Consider the following 20442-nt stretch of genomic DNA (forward strand, 5'->3'; position numbering starts at 1 on the left):
CTATTCAGATTTTCTAGTTCTTCATGATTCAGTATGAGTAGTTTGTGTGTTTCTAGGAACTTGTCCATTTCATCCAGGTTATCCAATTTGTTGGCATACAATTGTTTATAGTACTCTCTTATCCTTTTCATTTCTGTAAAATCAGTAGTAATATCCATATTTTTATGTCTGATTTTAGTAATCTGAGCCTTCTCTATTTTTTCTTAGTCAATTAAAGTTTTGTCAATGTTATTATTTTTAAAGAACCAACCCTTTGTTTCACTGATTTTCTCTATTGTTTTTCTATTTTCTATCTCTCTTCTGGTCTTTATTATTTCTTTTCTTCTGCTAGCTTTGGGTTTAGTTTGCTCTTCTTTTTCTAGTTCCTTAGGTGTGAAGTTAAGTTGTTGAAACGGCTTATCTTTAAATTGAATTTTTATTTTATTTTTTATTATTATTTTTATTTTTTTTGAGATGGAGTCTGTCTCTGTTGCCCAGTCTGGAGTGCAGTGGTGTGGTCTCGGCTCACTGCAACCTCCGCCTCTGGATTCACGCCATTCTCCTGCCTCAGCCTCCCGATTAGCTGGGACTACAGGCGCCCGCCACCACGCCCGGCTAGTTTTTTGTATTTTTAGTAGAGACGGGGTTTCACCATGTTAGCCAGGATGGTCTCCATCTCTCGACCTCATGATCTGCCCGCCTTGGCCTCCCAAAGTGCTGGGATTACAGGTGGGAGCCACCACGCCCGGCCTTGAATTTTGATTTTTATCAAGGGTTGTGTATGTTTGGGTGTGTGTATTTCACAGATTCTAAGACATACTTTTTCATGTTATAATCTTTGAAGTGCAGATTGTTTTACAATTGAAGTGAAAGAAAATATGTCTTCATTTAATTGGCAGAATTTTATTTCTTAGAATATCATTAAAATAATAGTATAATAAAATAATTATATACCTTTCAAGTGTGGCATCTTAGATTTGATACATACAACAGCTATATGAAGCTTATCATGAAACGGATCAGTCGCAAGCTTTTCCCTTTCCACTCTGGTTTCTGCTTATCAGGGGCAACCACTTATAAATTGTTTTGCTGCTAGTTCTACTTATCTCCAGACTTCCAAAGGACATCATCATACTTGTTATTTCTTGATTTCTCAATTGTCCATTGACAGTGGAAGATTATTTAGGCCTTTTATTTTCACAACCCTACTATATAGATGCATTCTCTCCTTTCAGTGTATTTGCTGTACATTTTTATCAGACCAATATTTGGTGTTTATGTCATTATGACTATGGTAATATTGTTCACAGCTGAGACTTGGTGCATATTACAAAAACATTCTTTTCTTTTCTGTTTTCCCTGTAGTTAAAGTTGTCTTGGTTTTGTTTTGCTCAGTTTTTGGTGTACGTATCACCAATTCATCTATAGACTCCACCAAAAGTGTAAATATCTCAGTATACTCAAATTAATTAAGTAATCTATGTCTATTTTCCCCCTTGGTGACATCCTTCTTGGAACCCCAAATTCCTGATCCAATTTGAACTAGCTTCTTTCTATGCCTGCTGCACAGCTATCACCCAAGGATTTCCCTCTGCTATTGTCTTTGGTGCAGAGAAAAGTTAAAATTTAATTCACCAATTTTCTTAACTTTTTTCCCTTATGTCTGTAACTTTGCCTTCTTGCTCTAATTTATGGAAATTTTTCTGTTTACCTTCCAATCCATTTAGGAATTTTTCATATATATTATGTTTTTTGTTTGTTTGTTTGTTTTTTGAGGCAGAGTCTTGCTCTGTTGCCCGGGCTGGAGTGCAGTGGAGCAATCACAGCTCACTGCAACCTCCACCTCCTGAGTTCAAGTGATTCTCTTGCCTCAGTCACCCGAGTAGCTGGGATTACAGGTACGTGCCACCACGCCCAGCTAATTTTTGTAGTTTTAGTAGAGTTGGGGTTTTGCCATGTTGGCCAGGCTGGTCTTGAACTCCTGACCTCAAGTGATCCGCCCACCTTGGCCTCTGAAAGTGCTAGAATTACAGGCATGAACCACTGCACCCAGCCTATTATCATTTTTTTTCAAGAGTCAAGGCAGAAGTTTATTAAAATTCATTTATATAGTGTTTTACAGAAAAAAGTCGTCTTCAACATTCAGGTAATGACTTCTATTTTCAGAAGCACTTCATGAGAAGATGAATTTCTTTGCCTTCCCCACAATAAGATATTTCTGTTTATACTCCTAAAAATGGTGCATTTAATTACACCACCTGTGTAAGAACAATCCCTCTGTGATCCCAAAATCTCTGCAGAGAGTAAAAAGAGACAAACAGAACCTTTTCTAAAATGCAAGCCCTCATGACAGAGGTATAATGCAAGAGATTTATAAAATGGCAGCTCTTCAGGGGAGTGTGTGGGCACCCAGCAGGTAGGCCACTGGGCAGCCCCTGGCTGCAGAGTGTAACCAGCCAGGACTGCATGGGCTCCAGAGCCTCTTCTTCCTCCTTGTCCTCTGAGGCGGCCATCGCTCTTGAAGATTCTGGCTCTAGAAGGACAGCAGTCACTTTGCTTTGCCCAAGGCCCCTGCTGTAATTTCAGACGAGATCAGGTGCGTTCAGGGAGGTATGGCCGTAGACCCCTGATATAATTTCAAACAGCATTTTGTCACTTTCCATTTCTGCTTCTTTCTCTATTTCTTACTGATCGTCTATGCTTTCAAAAGTGCCCTCTAACATCTCCTCTACGATCCCAGCCTTCAACATTTCTTTGGACAGCTCCTGCATGGTGGCCTGGACTTCTGTAATCTTCACAAGATTTAGCATCATATTTTTAATTTCTAACAGCTTACTTTTGTTCTCTGAATATTCTTATTTCATGGAAGCAAAATCTCCTCTTACCTCTCTAAAGACATTTATTGTAGTTAAAAAGCTTTCTTCTGTTCTCTGCATTGTTAATTTGCTTTGAATCACCTTTTTTGTTTGTTTTGGTCCCTGATTTTCAAATTAAAGATTTTCTTAAATGTGGAATGATCTATGGTTAGATGTTCATCTTTAATAGTTGGGCACCTCAACTTCTTCTGCCCTGAAAAAAAAGAGTTGGGTACTAGAGGCTGATTGGAAGTTTTGGATATAAAGGTGGGAACTTTGATCTTTACTGTAGGGTGATGTGGTTGTATCATTTCACTTTCTCTCTCTTTTTTTTTTTTGAGACAGTCTCGCTCTGTCACCCAGGCTGGAGTACAGTGGTGTGATCTCGGCTCACTGCAACGTCTGCCTCCCGGGTTCAAGCAATTCTCCTGCCTCAGCCTCCTGAGTAGCTGGGATTACAGGCACATACCACCACATCTGGTTAATTTTTGTATTTTTAGCAGAGATGGTGTTTCATCAGGTGGGTCAGGTGGGTCTTGAACTGCTGACCTCATGATTCGCCCGCCTCGGCCTCCCAAAGTGCTGGGATTACAGGTGTGTGCCCCGCAGCTGGCCAGTTGTGTCATTTCAATGAGGACAGCCAACTGTTAGTAACTAAAGGTCTGATTTCCTCGGCTGGTCAATTTCTCCAGAAATGAATCTTGTAATCACTTGGCTATCATCAAAATCCATGTTCTCTCCATGGTACTATCTTGATTAATTAAGCACTAAAAGTCTGTAGTCTAACTGTTATAAGAATTCAGGAGAGGTAGAGATCAATTAGTGGAAACGCTGGGGAAAACTTAATAGATGAAGTGGGACATAGGATAAGCTCAAAAGACAAATAGGCCAGCCAGAAACTGAGGTGAAAGAGAATCAAAGTGAACAGTAATTAAATGCTGTAGTTCAGAAATAGGAATAATCACTTTTAGCTGATAATGTAGCACAGCTAAATAAGACATGTATATGGAATGAAGTCTCTATTCAGCCATGAAGCAGCTTGTGACTTCTGCAAGGTATTACTCCAAGACATTCAATTTCTTCACTTGAAAAACTTGGGGAGATTATCTTCAAAGTCCTCCCTAGGCCTAAGGTTTCTTTATGGCATTTACTATTAAGATTCTTTTGCATTATGTAACTTTGCCAGTAATAAATTATAATTAGTGAGTGACTATATAGTTTATAGGAGTGAATCTAGGAGCTTTGAAATTACTGTCATGAAAACATTAATTTATAGGGAACTTAAGGACTTTATTTACATTAAATCTCATATGCTTTAAATCTCATATCTCATACTGCTTTAAAACAATCTGTCCACTTGCTATATGTAAGTGTACTCTGATTATTCCCTCTAATAAAGTAAAAAATTAAAACCTGAAACTAACCCCTTCTGAAATCCTGACCTTGTTTCTTCCCTTTGCATATAGACAGAGGATATCATTGAAGAAGGAAAATAGGTCTATTTCTTCTATTAATGTATAACTGTGCCATTCCTAAATGGGAGAATTGATTCAAATTAATTTGTAACACATGATAGCAACACTTCCTTGAGAAACTGTTCTAGCTACATCTCTTGTTCAGCAAAGTGTACTAATTTTCAGAGAACAAAAGCAAAATAAAGTTTCACTTAAGACTATGCATCTCAAAGTTTAATGTACATACAAATCAGGGCTTTTGTTAAAATGCAGATTTTTCTGTAGTTCTGGGATGGGATCTGAGATTCTGCTTTGCTTTGCTTTTCTTTTTTGACAGAGTCTAGCTCTGTTGCCCAGGGTGGAGTGCAGTGGCATGATCTTGGCTCACGGCAACCTCCACCTCTGCCTCCCAGGTTCAAGTGATTCTCCTGGCACAGCCTCCTGAGCAGCTGGGACTACAGGCATGCACCAACACTCCAGGCTAATTTTTGTATTTTTAGAAGAGACAGGGTTTTACCATGTTGGCCAGGCTGGTCTTGAACTGCTGGCCTCAAGTAATCCGCTTGCCTTGGCCTCCCAAAGTGCTGGGATTACACGCATGAGCCACCGTGCCCAGTTAGATTCTGCATTTCTAACAAGCTTTCAACTGATGCTGGTGCTGCTGGTCTGCACACGTACACTTTGAGTAGTAAAGGCTTATACTTTTTTGACGTATGATTAGCTCACTCAAGTCAGAAGTCCAGTGGCAGTGGACACAGGGACTAGAGTTTAGGAAAGAGAGACTTGGGCTGGGAATATTTGGGAGTCATCAGCACATAGGAGATTTTGATGCCAGAATATGAGGATAACGGCCCAGGAATAGTGTTTGGAGAAAAAGGAAGAGAGGCCCAAGGCTAGCCCATGGGTAGCGCCATTATTTAAGGCGCACTTGTAGGATGAAATGTAAGAAGGTCAAGAAGTAGCAGATGAACCTGAGATGCCAATGATGCTTTTCAATGAGAAGCCTGTAGTTCTCAAACTTATATTTTAAAATATAAGTAATAACTACCATTTATTGAGCCTTTTATTTCTGGCACTGTGCTAAGGGCTTCAAATTTTCTCTAAAACACAGGGTGTAAGAAATGTGATGTCACATTAAAATTTTTCTCTAACCACATCCCAATGCTCTGAGCTGGTGGAAAATGTAATTTGGGTCATTAGTAGGATTTTCCACTCCACACCCAAGATTATATGAAGGTTCTAGGGGTCTTAGTCTCAGTCCAGTACATATGGAAAAGGCCCTCTAGTCTTCACTCAATGCTGATTACTGCTAATATTCTCATTTTCCCACCTCATTCATCCCTTGTAGGTGAGCTGCTTTCTTGATTCACTGCCAAGCTTGGGCATAAGGGTCTTGGTCATGGTTGGAATCTCAGATACCTAGCACGCAATCTCCCTAATATGTTACGCATTCATTCCCACCTAAGGTTCCACCACTTTCCTCACCTATTAAGTTCCTGGTAGTCACATAACCGGCAACTCTCCTTCTCTGTCGTTCAGCTAGTTGCCACCTACCTCAACCAAACTCAAAAGCCTCTAACCTCTCACCACTGTGTGAAGACGGAAGTACCTCAATGGACACAAGTGTTTTTGGTGAAAGGGACTTTTTATTCTGCCCTGGAGCTAGGGAAATCCCAGATCTGTGCCAGAGTTATCAAGGGGGTAGTATATAATCATTCTCTGCATTCTTTTACAGCACTGAGAACAAGTAAAATTCTTACCTTAGTATCTTTACAAATCATTTTACCACACACGTATTGTCGTATGAAATCCCTACAACCACTCCATGCAGGAGTAATTCCCAGTTTACATCCTGAAGCTCTGATAAATTTAGAAACCTGCTTTAAGTCACAGAGCTAATAAGTAATGTGTAGGTGCTATAAACTATGTGCCTTGGACTCTGCAGCTATGAGGGCGTGGTATTATCACAGTTCCTATCGAAATACCTTGCTGGAGGTCATGTGTGAGGGGCAGTGACCAGACAAATAGAGAAACCTCATATACAGAGGGGAAAAGTCTCCATGTATAGTGCCTGGGATATCTCCATGTTAGTGCTGCTCTTTCTTGGATCTTCACCGCAACGCCACTATCTCGATTTTACTATAAGAAACTGAGGTTTCGAGTGCACTGGTGATTTGCCTACTGCCACAAAACCAGGCTAATGGGCTGGGCGCGGTGGCTCAAGCCTGTAATCCCAGCTCTCTGGGCAAAGGCTGAAGCGGACGGATCACCTGAAGTCAGGAGTTCGAGACCAGCCTGGGCAACACTGGCGAAATCTTGTCTCTAATAAAAATTTAAAAATTAGCTGGGCGTTTGTCGCGCGCCTGTAATCCCAGCTACCCGGGAGGCTGAGGCTCGAGAATCGCTTGAACCGAGTGGCGGAGGCTGCAATGAGCCGAGATCGCGCCACTGCACTCCAGCCTGAGCGACAGAGCGAGACTCCTTTTCTACAACAACAACAAAAAACCAGGACAAATCTTGCTGGCTTCCAGTATGGTATTCGTTTCATCTCACCAAACTGGCGTGGCCTGCGCTAGCTTCAGAGTCTCGACAAACTCCAATACAAGTAAGGTACACATTATTTTAGCAGTCTTCCTTGGGGAGGACGTGGGGCAAGCACAAGCGTAGCGTTAGGCCTGAGACTCCACCCCAGCCGTCTCTGAGCCCAGTTCAGCACGCACGCGTCAGGCGGCTTTTTTCCGCCCGGCCCCTTTCCTCCACTCCCTTCCCGCCACTCCCCGCCCCTTTCCCGCCCGGATGTTATTCTAGTTTTGCCGGATGTTGTTGTATGTCCGAGAGACACGTGAGGTTCTGCTACGTCATTACGAGGCACGCGCAGGAAACATGGCGGCGGCGGGTGTTGTGAGCGGGAAGGTAGGTAACGGCCTCCCGGAAGACCTCGGCTTTTCTCTGGGACGGGGATGCTTTTGCTCCCTGGCAGCTGGTTGGGGGAGGGACACGAGGGACTTTCTGTGTCCGGACAACCCGTGGCGTCTGTAGGAGAAGACTGGGTGGTACCAGCTGGTTTCCCGAGAATGCCAGTTCAGCCGCGGAGTTATAGAGCCGGCTACTGCTCCAAGGCCAGCTAGGCCTCGGCGCTCTTCTGCCCCAGAGCAGAGAGGCTTTTATTCGTATTACCTTTACTAAGGGACAGGTGGCTCTCTAGTTCCTTTTTTCCCCCGATTCACTGTTTCTTGACTCTAGTTCTTTATGTCTACTCTTCTGACTCCAACGTCTTTTCTCTCTTTGAAGCGTTAACCCGACTTGCCTCTGTCTTCTTTGCTACACTTTGGTGAAGATGTTTATGCTTCCTTCGGGAGGAGCTGAATAGGTGCTAGGCAGCTAGCTGTGCGCTTAGAAGAAACCAGTGTATTGGGTCTTGTTTTTACCAAGCTGCTGAGTTGGTTGGTGGTTGTGAGCAGCAGGACGTGTTTCCTGAGAGAAATGGAGATTTACACCATCCTGTGCTTGTCTGGGAAGGCGTCCATTCAAATATTTATTTCCTAGGCATTTCAGTAGGAGTATTGGTCATGCTGGTTTACGGAGGTGGTCAGTGACACTCCTAATTTCGTTGGAAACTAGAATTACGTGCGGAGATTTCGTCGAATAGTGCCTATTCGCGTTCCGAGGGCACATCTTATGCATAGTTAGGGCTATCAGCTTTATGATATGCCACCGGTAGTATTTCCCAGTGCAGGAGTATTTCATAAACAGCTGGAATCAACTGAAGTGACTCATCGAACACTAATGGTTGTTTACTCATTGCAGATAGCGTCCTCTGTTCCTTGAGTTTCACTCATGTCTCCCTGTTGCTTTCCCTACCCCATTTTGAATTATTTGACAGCGTTTGTGGTTTGGTGTTTGGAGTATTAGACTAGGCGGCTGAATGACAAATATGGGCTTGGTTTTGCTGTTAATCTGAAGTATGACCTTGGAAAATTGAGCAATTGTGACTTTTGTCTTTTCGCGTTCTTTCTCTGTAGAATGGAGGAGATGCCAATCATTATTTCTTGTATTGGAGTTGTTAGGGTTATATAAATTTTTTTTAAAAAAACATAAAATTACACACTTGTACGTACTGGCTCTTTTAAAGGATAGGTGGGCATTCTTTTTTGGATTATTCGTGCTCCTTGGTTGTCTTGTCAGTTTTTTTCTTTTTATATTCAGGGTGGATGCTGATATACTGCTTGACTTACTGCATATTTGAAGATTATCCTGTTTGATTTTCCATCTAAACTGATCCAGGCTGGGACTTTTCAAGAGGGGATCCCTTCCGTTTAAACATCTCCCTCTTTCAGGTTTGGATTGATTTTGAAAGAATCCTTGAGGCAATGAAGCAGAGTTGTGAAATGAAAAACATTTTTCACTCTTTGCAGCCACTACCTTTCATAGTCTGACTTCTTAAAATGAGACTTATATTTAGTAATTCTGCTTCATAACCTCATTTATTCTCATTCACTGCAAATTCACATCTATTGCCATCACTCCACTGAAACTAGTTTTCCATGCCAAAAGCTGCTCCTCTCCCAAGTAATACTATCATGACCAACAAAACCCACTTGTTCTTCTCTCAGTAAGTTCAGATCTGGTTTAATGGCATCATCTTTCACCTGGTTGCATGTTAAACATACTTGGAGGCATTCATTCCTATAACACTCTCTAATCAATAACCATGTCCTACCAGTTTTACCTTAAGAGGTTTCTTAAATTTACTGCATCTTCTTTACTATCAGCGCATAGTTCAGGCTTTTAGTCTGCTTCTATTCTTGATTTCTTGGCTGATTTTACACCTTTTCTACAGTCTCTGCCCTTAATCTTCTCTACACCACCACTGGAGTTATTTTTCTAATGCGCAAACCTGATAATCTCTTGATTTAAAAAGCAAATGAAAACTCTTCACTTTTTTATCGTCAGCATAATAATAATAATAATAATAATAATAATGAAAGCTGGTTAATGTAACATAAAAAGACATGATACCTTTATGCTTCCCTACTTCCTAATCTTTTTTCTTTAGGAAAGGGGATGGGGAGAAAATGTGTGTGTATGTTTATTTATTCATCTCCCCTCTCCCTTCAAGTTTTAGCTAAGAGTTCTAGTTTAGAAGTCCAGGGGAGTGAATGTTAACCAAGGCTCACAAAAATCACTCGTGATACTTTTTAATAAAAGTACAGATGGTGGGCTACCAGCTCTGTTGAATTAGAGTCTCTCAGTGTCTCCACCTAGGATGTAACTTTTCTTACAACTCTACTTGCTTTGAACTTGGAGTTTCGGAAAGTGATGGAGGAAGTTAATCTCTGTCTTGTAGGGAAGCAGCAAAAGGTAATGGTTAAGAGCTTGGTCTCTGAAACCAAACTAGTTTCAGAAATTATCTCCACACATTTACAAGCGACTTCAGTAAAATTACTTAACTTCTCTGTACTTCAGTATCCTCATCTGTGATATGATAACAGTACCTACTTTATGCTTGGTATGAGGATTAATGAGTAAATATATTAGAAACTGTAGACTGAACTAATCATCATGAGGTCAGATCCTGAAATGTTTCATCTGCCCCTAACATAGATTCTGGCACATAATAGGTATTCAGTGAAGAGGAAGAAGCAAGAAGGTATGAGAAAATGAGGAACCAGGTGCCGTGGCTCAGGCCTGTAATCCCAGCACTTTGGGAGGCTGAGGTGGGAGGATCACTTGAGCTCAGGAGTTCAAGACCAGCTTGGGCAACATAACTAGACCCTGTCTCTATGAAAAATAAAAAAATTAGCTAGTTGTGGTGACATGTGCCTGTTGTCCCAGCTACTTGGGAGGCTGAGGTGGGAAGATTGCCTGAGCCTGGGACTTGGAGGCTGCAGTGAGCTATGATGGTGCTACTGCACTCCAGCTTGGGTGACAGACCAAGACCCTGTCTCAAAAAAAAAAAAAAAAAAAAAGATAAGAAAATGAGGAGGGATTAGAGTGGGAGAAATGGGTCCATTAATAGCTCTTTTGTTTCAGAGTTGTAAAATCCTATTGTAGTACACTTCATTCACTCTAGGTTTTCCTGTTAGTGTATTAGAATTTCTTTCTATTGAAAATTACTGGCTGGGCACGGTGGCTCATGCTTGTAATCATCACTTTAGGAGGCTGAGGTGGGTGGATTACTTGAGGTCGGGAATTTGAGACCAGCCTGGCCAGCATGGTGAAACTCTGTCTTTACTAAAAATACAAAAGCCGGGCATGGTGGTACACGCCTGTAGTCCCAGGTACTCAGGAGGCTAAGGCAGGAGAATCGCTTGAAACCAGTGCAGTGAGCTGAGATTGTGCCACTTGTTCAGACTGGGCGACGGGCATACTGTGTTTCAAAAAATGAAAAAGAAAATTACTTGAAACAATAGGGAAATCAGCTGTTTTTTTTCTTAATTAGAATTTGTGATGTCATTTTTAGTAACAATTTATTTTGTAGCTTAAAATTGGCCCTAACCAATTCTTTTTAAATATGCTCATAGTCCTATAAAATTTTTGTGCTTTAGAAAGATGAATATTCTTAGTATCTAGATTTTCCTGGAGACTTGTTTTCCTAGACTGGATCTTTTAACATGGTAGTTAACTAGGGTGTAATAGGAGTATGTCTTATTTTTAAATTTTTCTGGCATTCTTTAGTTCAAAAAACGTTTTAGTACCTCCTATGTGCTGAGTTCTTTGGATACAAGGGTGGTTAAACACAGACTTGTATTATTATTATTATTATTGTTAATTTATTTTTGGGACAGTCTTGCTCTGTCACCCAGGCTGGAGTGCAGTGGTGTGATCATGGTTCATTGCAGCGCTGACTGTGTATCTCCTCCAACTCTTAAATTATTCACGTCTCCTATCTGACTTCTCTTGGCACACCAATATCCTTGAGAAGCAATAATAGTTCTGCCAGTTGCTCTTCCTTGAGAGTTGTACCATTCTCTATATCTCAAAGCATTCTTCACTTAAGACTATCCATGATGTATTGCCCTTACAACCACCTGTATTGTGCATTTTTTTAGTTCCATAGTCATTACTCATTAACACATCCCAAATAAAACTCAGTTTGCTTTCTTCTTTCTGTTCTCCCTCTCAGTAAATAACCTCATCTACACAGTTTTGTCCTTGACTGTTCTCCCCTTCACCTCTCACATTTAATCAGTCATGAAGTCTTGTCATTTTGATCTTCTAAATATCTTTCTAAGCCATCTGCCTTTCCTCATCCCCACTACCATTGCCTTAGTTCAAGCAACCATGAGTCTCTCCCTCCCTGGATTACTGCAGCTGTTCGTTCTTGGCCCTGCAGCCACTTTATTGGCTTAGAAAAGGCAAATTTCTAGTTGCTTTTGTCTGTCTTCAGGATAAATTTCAAACTCCTAAATTCTTTAGTATGGCTTATGCAGCCCTTTATGATCTGATCTGGTCTCTGTTTTTGTTTCTAAACTATTTAGACTCTACTCTCTGGTATTTGGGTTTCAATCATGCAGTGAACTACTGCTCTGTATAAAATATATCCTCTGCTAAGAACATATATCCTCTGCTTCCCTATACCCTCTACTAATTAAAATTGCCATTATTTAGATCTCAGTTTATATGTTGCTCTAGGTAAGTTTTCCTGATTCTCACTCTGCCTGAGCCTCCTAAATCTAGGTAAGGTAGCATTTATTAGGGCTTGCTGTGGCAGCCTGTTGGTACAATTACATGTTGTAATTGTCTGTTTTCTTGTCATCCCATTAGATTGTAACTGCTGTGGAGGCAGTGACTGAATCTTACTTATTTACACCTAGTAGCTTGCTCTGTACCTGGCACATGGTAGGCGTTTACTGTATATTTATTGAAGAAGTAACTGAAAATGGTACCTCATTCAGGATTCTCTGCATTCCTCTATTACACTCTACTATATACATTGATTTACTGGCTTACATAATACTGCTAGTTTAGTCAGACACTTTTCCTTATGTGTGTTTTTGCCACTGACACCTTTTATTTCCAGCATGTGGTTGGTGCTCATAAATGTGCTGAATGCATGAGTAAAGAAACTTCTAAATCAGATTAAGTGGAATGGAGAGTAGTTCAAAGAATTTGGGCAGGCTATTGCTTATGTTCTTTTCTGAAGGATTTAGTAGAAGTTATTTGCAGAGAGAAAGGATAAAAGGGTGTTCCAGGTAGATGGAACAGAATACACCTGAAAAAAGGCACAAAGCTTTTGGGTAACAGAGTTCACAATGGCCCAGGGCAGAAATGTTTTATGTGTTGGGGAGTATCAGGAAGTATAGCCTCACTGTAGAGGTAAAGGGTGAAGTCAGAAGATTTTTAAGCCCCTGTGTGGTATAACCAGATGGACATTTTGTAAAGGTTAGTTTGGGCAGTGGTTATACATTATGCACCTTAGACAGATTATTGGAAGGTGACTAGATCAGAAGAAGAGAGATCAGAATGTTATTTTAGTGACTTAGGCTAGAAATGATAAGGGGCCAGTGTCAGAGGAGAAGGTTCGAGGGACTTAGGTTATAGGATCTGGATGGTGAAAGAAGCATTTAGAATAACTGGGTGGATGAGATATCTTTGACAGAATTGGGAATATAGAAGAAGAGCAGGTTTAGATAGAACTCATGAGATTAAGATGCCTTATTGAAATGGAGATACCAAGTAGGTGCTTAGATATTTGGGTGTGGAGCCCATTAGGATGCTCAGTCTCCCATTTCCTGGGGATGCTTTCTGGAACCATATGCTCAAATTATCATCTGTATGCCAAATAGTTTTGAAAGAAACTGAACTTTTGTACCTTTTTTGGTTGTTATATTAGCCTGTAAGTTCACATAATTGCTAAAGTTAAGAATGCATGTTGTGTATGATAGGTGATGGGTTTCCAAGTTTGGAGAATGATTTAGGGCAATAATTTTACCCTAAACTTACTGCTACATTTAAAATATTTGGGTTGAAGTTTTCCTTTATCTTCCATTTTTGGAAATAAATAAAAATTATAATAATCATAATATAAGTAAAAATTCAGTATTAAGTGTAGGGACAGTATAAAAAATTACTACTGTATTGTGAAACTTCCTTATTTTTTCCAGCTCTTTGTGTCAGGAAGGATGTTCTTGAGTTGGATTGTGCAAAAGTTCATTCTGTCTAAAAGTTGAATTTATCTGTTTTTCTGCCTCATTTTTGCTTTTTAATTAAAACTTTTGCTAAATTAGAGGTGAGAAAATTTATTCTAAAATGTTTGCTGTGGTCACCAGAACTCTTTTAATAAGGTATATCTGACATAGCTCCTTTGCTAGAGGAGAAAAACAAAATACAGTTTCTGTTGCTTTCAGCAGGCCATCATTGGAAGTTTTATAAATGTACTTATCTGCTTGGGCATCTTAGCAAATATTTAAGAATAAATAAGAGCCTGGAGGGCATGAGACATTTTTATCCCAAAAGGAAAACTTTCCTCCTTTTTTTTGTAGTATTTTTACACTTAGAATATTCCTTCTTTACCTTTTTAATAATTTTGCCAGGTACAGACAAGCAAGGAACTCTAATACCTTTTAATCTCTCTGTTCTTTATGATGTCTGGCACATAATTGCTTCATAAAAGTTCGTTGAATTGAGTTTTATACAGTCAGTTTAGCACCACCAAGTGGCAAGTCATTGAATGCTCTTGATATATTTTGCTTCCTATGAACACCTGATTCCCAGCTAAGTGCGGGTATGATTGTTAATTTTTTTTTGAGGCAGGACTAATTTCTTTCTTTTTAGTGAGAATGTCCTCATGTATGTATGTATTTATTTTTAATTAGGTTTTTACTGTTTACAACAATGGACTTTCTATGTAAATTATTTTTTATACAGCTTTTTTTTTTTTTTTTTTTGTCCTGAGACATGCCCTTGGTCCGTGGCCCAGGCTGGAGTGCAGTGTGTGATCTCGGCTTACTGCAGCCTCCGCCTCCTGGGCTCTAGTGATCCTCCCACTTCAGCCTGCTGAGTAGCTGGGACTAAAGGCATGCATCATCACACCCAGCTAGTTTTTGTATTTTTTGTAGAGATGGGGTGTTGCCATGTTGCTCCGTCTGCTTAGAACTCTTGGCCTCAAGTGATCCGCTCACCTTGGCCTCCTAAAGTGCTGGGATTACAGGTGAGGCACTGTACCTGGCCTATACAGCTATTTTTGAGATACAATTGATATGCTAGGCCACATGTATTTAGAGTATACAACTTTGACATTTGTGTACACCATGAATCCATGAACACAATTAAGATAATGATGTTTTCACCACCTCTGTTAGTTTTCTCGTGACTCACTGTACTCCATCACTCCATGTGTCCTCAGGCAACCACTGAGCATTTTTTGGTCACTATAAATTAGTTTTAATTTTCTAGAACTTCATATAAATGGAATTATATAGTATATACTCTGTTTTTGTATGGCTTTCTTTATTCAGGATAATTATTTTGAAATTCATGTTGTTGTATGTATCATTAGTTTTTTTTTATTTCCAAATAATATCCATTGGGCCAGGCACGGTGGCTCACGCCTGTAATCCCAGCACTTTGAGAGGCTGAGGTGGGTGGATCACGAGGTAAGGAGTTCGAGACCAGCCTGACCAACATAGTGAAACCTTGTCTCTACTAAAAATACAAAAATTAGCTGGGTATGGTGGTATGTGCCTGTAATTCCAGCTACTCGGGAGGCTGAGGCAGGAGAATTGCTTGAACATGGGAGGCAGAGGTTACAGTGAGCCGAGATTGTGCCACTGCTCTCCAGCCTGGGTGACAGAGCGAGACTGTCTCGAAAAAAAAACCCCACAAATAATATTCATTGTATGGGTATACCACATTTTGTTTATCTAGTCATGTGTTTGATAGACATTTGGGTTATTTCCACTTTGACTGTTACAAATAAAGCTACTCTTAGGCCAGGTGCCGTGGCTCACACCTGTAATCCCAGCACTTTGGGAGGCCGAGGTGGGTGGATCACCTGAGGCCAGGAGTTCAAGACCAGCCTGACCAACATGGAGAAACCCTGTCTCTACTAAAAATACAAAACTAGCTGGGCATGGTGGTGCATGCCTGTAATCCCAGCTACTCGGGAGGCTGAGGCAGGAGAATCGCTTGAATTCAGGAGGCAGAGGTTGCGGTGAGCCAAGATCTTGCCGCTGCACGCCAGCCTGGGCAACAGGAGCGAAACTCTGTCTCGAAAAAAATAATAAAACAAACAAATAAATAAAATAAAATAAAGCTGCTCTGAGCATTGGTATATGTGTTTTATGAAAATATGCTTTCATTTTTCTTGATTGGATACCTGGGAATGGGGTGGCTGGATCATATATATTAGTTGTGTGTGTAGCATTTTAACACACTGCAAAATTGTTTTCCAAAGTAGGTGTAGTGTTTTATATTTCCACTGGCAGTGTATGAAAGTTCCAGTTGCTTCATATTTTTGCCTATATTTAATGTCAGTCATTTTAATTTTAGCCATTCTAATAGGTGTGTAATAGTGTTTCATTATGGTTTCAGTTTACATTTCTGTAATGACTAATGGTGTTGAGTATTTTTCCATGTGCTTATTTGCTGTCCTTGTATCTTCTTTGATGAAGTGTCTGTTTAAATCTTCTGCTTATTTTTTTTCAAACTGTGTTTTTTTTGTCATTGAGTTTTTAGTGTTCTTTTTATGTCCTGGATTTTATATTCTGGATACAAATCCTTTTAATACAAGTTCATTTGGGTCTTTTTAAAAAATTATTTATTTTTATTCATCTTATATAAAAGGGGGGCCAAATCTAAGAAAATAATGTTATGTCACAGTTTGTTTTTTAAAGCACAAACTTTCAGAGTTTGTTTTAAGGTTAATACATAGAGTGCTAGCTTTTTAGTCACCTGAGAATCAGGAAATTCACTTAGACGTAATTCCCTGTGGTAACAAAGAACTATGGCTTCCTATGGGTTTGTCAAGCTCCTAGGCTTCATTCAGCCTGAAATTATACTTTTCTTGTTATGTATAAATTAAATAAAATCTATACAACTGTCTGTTCTTCTGTTGCCTCATATCATGTCTATAAAAACAGCATTTAAAGTTTGCAGGAAATAGAATTTTGGCCTGTTACAAAGCAAACACTTTGTTTCTTTAACTCAGAATTCTGGAAATGCAATCAAGTTCTAGTATTGTGACTGCCAAAATATTTTGTCATCAGATATTAATTTTTTTCAAGTGTCTGACTCCATACAAGAAAATAATAAAAGTATCAGAAGTTAACTGTGATTATCAAAAAACAAAAAAACAAAAAAAACCAAAAAACTTCAGTGTCCATAGGGTTGTTCCTCATGGTTTGTTAGGATACTCCTGCCTGATCCAAGTGCATCAGGTCTGAGGCTGTTCTTTGTTCCATGCTTCTATCTGCCAGAAGAATCTTTTTAGGTAAGGAGGCTATCATAGGAGGCAATGGAGCTTCTAGCTGTTGTCCAAGGAATGAAAGCAGGCGCCTCCAGCTGAGCCAGTTCCCATGAACATAATTCCTGTAATCAGTCAAAACACTCCATGGGCCTCTTCAAGGGAAGATTCCAAACTCATTCCAAAAGCAACTCCCATTACTCCAAAGAGTGAAAGAGAGAAGGTTCTTATGGTCAGCTATAGATTGAACTTCATTATCACGTTACAGTGGCTGTCCAGATTGATGAAAATAATACTTTGTGAATCATCAGTCAGTACCCTAAGCTCCTAAGCTGCATTGGAGACATCGTCAGCTAGTCGGTAGTAGTTTTCCATCAGCAACTCTATCTCCTCTGCATGGTCAGTCCCATTACTGCTCTTTTCAAAGACTCGGGGGTCACTCCATTTTGATAGAGCTCTTCTAGCAACTCTTTCTCATCCAGGATCTCCAAAATTGACTCTGAAAATTTTAATATCTGTTTCTAACTCTAATAGACTTTTGCCATTCTGTAGTAAAATGTGGAGTTTGCTTCTGTCTATAGAAGAATGTTTGGGGTCCACCAAAGCTTCCAGTGTCTTGAGGATCAGTGGCTGGAAAAGGCTAAGTTTCCCCTGAAGGGTGTTGATCCAGTATTGCAGGAGTGCTTCTATAGCTCTAAACTCAAAAAATTAAAGGGTTTCTAACAAGTTGAGCCTCTCCAGACAATTGTGAAGAGAGGTCCCAGAGCAGCCATCGCTGTGAGTTTAAATTATGATAATCTAATATCAGAAGACACTCTGGAGTTATCTCAGCTTTCAAATACTCCATTCTCATGATAATCCTATTATTTCTGGCTGTGATACTCATTACATAGTGAAATCTCAGATCTCTGGCTTGAAGACCTAACTCTTGGTATAACTCAGTTTTCTTCCTTTCAAAAGAAGTAACATTTCTCTGTCAAATTTTGTCATGGTAAATACTGGGGCTACACTGGCTAGAGTGGTTTGAAAGACATCAGAAGTTCTAAACCAGTGCATTTCACCTGCCATGTGGAGCCGGCGGGGTTCGCACAGTGGGCTACCCAGCTCCTTCTGAGCAGGTTGGCTGCACAGCCACAGGCAGCTGCAGAGTTTTTGTTCTGTTGCCCAGGCTGAAGTGCAGTGATATGATCATAGCTCACTACAACCTTGAATTCCTGGGCTCAAGTGATCCTTCCACCTCAGCCTCCCAGGTAGCTAGGACTACAGGCATGTGCCACCATGCCTGGCTATTTTTTTTGTTTTGTGGACATGGGGTCTAGCTGTGTTGCCGAGGCTGGTCTTGAACTCCTGCCCTCAAGGCGATCCTCGTACCTGGGCCTCTGTATTAGTTAGTTTTCACATTGCTATAAAGAAATAGCTGAGGCCGGGCGCAGTGGCTCACGCCTGTAATCCTAGCACCTTGGGAGACCGAGGTGGGCGGATCATGAGGTCAGGAGATCGAGACCATCTTCGGCAACATGGTGAAACCCCGTCTCTACTAAAAATACAAAAATTAGCCAGGTGTTGTGGCGCGCGCCTGTAGTCCCAACTACTTGGGAGGCTAAGGCAGGAGAACCGCTTGAACCCGGGAGGCAGAGCTTGTGGTGAGCCAAGATTGTGCCACTGCACTCAGCCTGGTGACAGAGCAACACTCCATCTCAAAAAAAAAAAAAAAGAAATACCTGAGACTCGGTAATTATAGATAAAAGAGGTTTAATTGGCTCATAGTTTTACAGGCTGTACAGGAAGCATGATGCTGGCATCTGCTCAGCTTCTGGGAGGCCTCAGGAAACTTACATTCATGGTGGAAGGCAAAGAACAAGCCAACATGTCACATAGAGCAGGAGGAAGGGGGAGGGGGAGGTGCTACACACTTTTAAACAACCAGATCTCATGAGAACTCACTATTGTGATGACAGCATCAAGAGTGGACGGTGTTAAACCATGAGAAACCACCCCCACTATTACCTCCCCCCAGACCCCACCTCCAACATTGGGTATTATAATTCAACATGAGATTTAGGTGGGGACACAGATCCAAACCATATCATTCCTCTTCTGGCCCCTCCCAAATCTCCATTTCCTTATCACATTTCAAAGTAGAATCATACTTTCCCAGTAGTCCCTCAAAGTCTTAACTCATTTCCGGCATTAACTCAGAAGTCCAAAGTCTCATCTGAGACAAGGCTAGTCCTTTCCACCTGTGAGGCTGTAAAATGAAAAACAAGTTAGTTACTCCCAAGATTCAATGGGGTTATAGGCATTGGGTAAATACTCCCATTCCAAAAGGGAAAAATCGGCCAAAAGAAAGGGGCTACAGGCACATGCAAGCCTGAAACCCAGCAGGGCAGTCATTAAATCTTAAAGCTCCAAAATAATCTCTTTTGACTTCATGTCCCACACCCAGGGCACACTGATGCAAGGGGTGGGCACCCAAGGCATTGGACAGCTCTGCCCTGTGGCGTTGCAGGGCTCAGCCCCTGTGGCTGCTCTCAAGGGCTGGTATTGTGTGCCTGTGGCTTTTCCAGGCTAAGAGTGCAAGCTCTTGGTGGATTTATCATTCTGGGGCCTGAAGGACAGTGGCCCTCTTCTCACAGCTCCACTAGGCAGTGCCCTTGTGGAGGCACCAATCCTACATTTCTCCTCCTCACTGCCCTAGTAGAGGTTCTTCATGAGGACTCTGCCCCTGCAGCAGGGTTCTGCTTTGACTACCAGGCTTTTCCATACATCCTCTGAATTCTAGGCAGAGACTCTCAAGCTTCAACTGTTGCATTCTGTGCACCTGCAGGCTTAACATCATGTGGAAACTGCTATGGCTTATAGCTTGCACCTTGTGGGCCTCAAAAGGGCCCAGCAGCCTGAGCTTTACCTGGGCCCTTTTGAGTCACAGCTGGAGCTGGAGTGTCTGGGATGCAGGGAGCAGTGTCCTGAGGTTGTGCAGGGCAGCAGGGCCCTGGGCTTGGCCAAGGAAACAATTTTTCCCTCCTATGCATTGGTCCTGTGATGGGAATGGCTGCTGCAAAGGTCTCTGAAATGCCTTCAAGGCCTTTTCCCCATTGTCTTGGCTATCAGCACTTGCCTTTCTGGTAGTTATGCAAATTTCTGCGATGGGTTTGAATTCCTCTCCTGAAAATGGGCTTTTCTTTATTGCCACATGGCCAGGATGCAAATTTTCTAAACTTTTATGTCCTGCTTACCTTTTAAATATAAGTTCCAGTTTCAGGTCATTTCTTTGCGTATGCATATGAGCATAGGTTGTTAGAAACAGCCAGGCCACATCTTGAAGACTTTGCTGCTTAGAAATTTCTTCCACTGGATACCCTAAATCATCCATCTCAAGTTCCAAGTTCCACAGATCCCTAGAGCAGGGGCACAGTGCAGCCAGGCTGTTTGCTAAGACATAGCAAAAGTGACTTTTACTCCAGTTCCCAGTAGTTCCTCATTTCCATCTGAGACCTCCTCAGCCTGGCCTTCACTCTCTGTATCACTGCCAGTATTTTGGTCACAACCGTTCAACCAGTCTCTAGGAAATTCCAAACTTTCCCTCATCTTCCTATCTTCTGAGCCCTCCACACTCTTCTGACCTCTGTCTGTTACCCACTTCCAAAGCTGCATCCACATTTTAAGGTGTTTTTATAGCAATGCCCATTTCTGGTACCAATTTTCTGTATTAGTCAATACTCACTGCTATAAAGAAATATCGGAGACT

General features: G+C 41.1%; 1 protein-coding gene and 1 pseudogene across 10 annotated transcripts in view; one reads left to right on the top strand and one right to left on the bottom strand.

Moving 5' to 3' along the window:
- The first annotated feature begins 7095 nt into the window (after positions 1-7095).
- Positions 7096-20442, top strand: part of TBC1D15 (TBC1 domain family member 15) — an 84897-nt gene continuing 71550 nt past the window's right edge. For 2 of the 10 annotated variants that reach the window (XM_016922592.4, XM_054662922.2), the window contains exon 1: positions 7097-7201. In XM_016922592.4, coding sequence (XP_016778081.2) covers positions 7106-7201 — 96 coding nt within the window. In that variant the 5' untranslated portion in view covers positions 7097-7105. 10 annotated transcript variants of the gene reach the window in all.
- On the bottom strand, positions 16604-20282 carry LOC104001630 (magnesium transporter MRS2 homolog, mitochondrial-like; annotated as a pseudogene).

Source organism: Pan troglodytes, chromosome 10 (genome assembly GCF_028858775.2).
Source record: "Pan troglodytes isolate AG18354 chromosome 10, NHGRI_mPanTro3-v2.0_pri, whole genome shotgun sequence".
NCBI classification, from domain to species: domain Eukaryota; kingdom Metazoa; phylum Chordata; class Mammalia; order Primates; family Hominidae; genus Pan; species Pan troglodytes.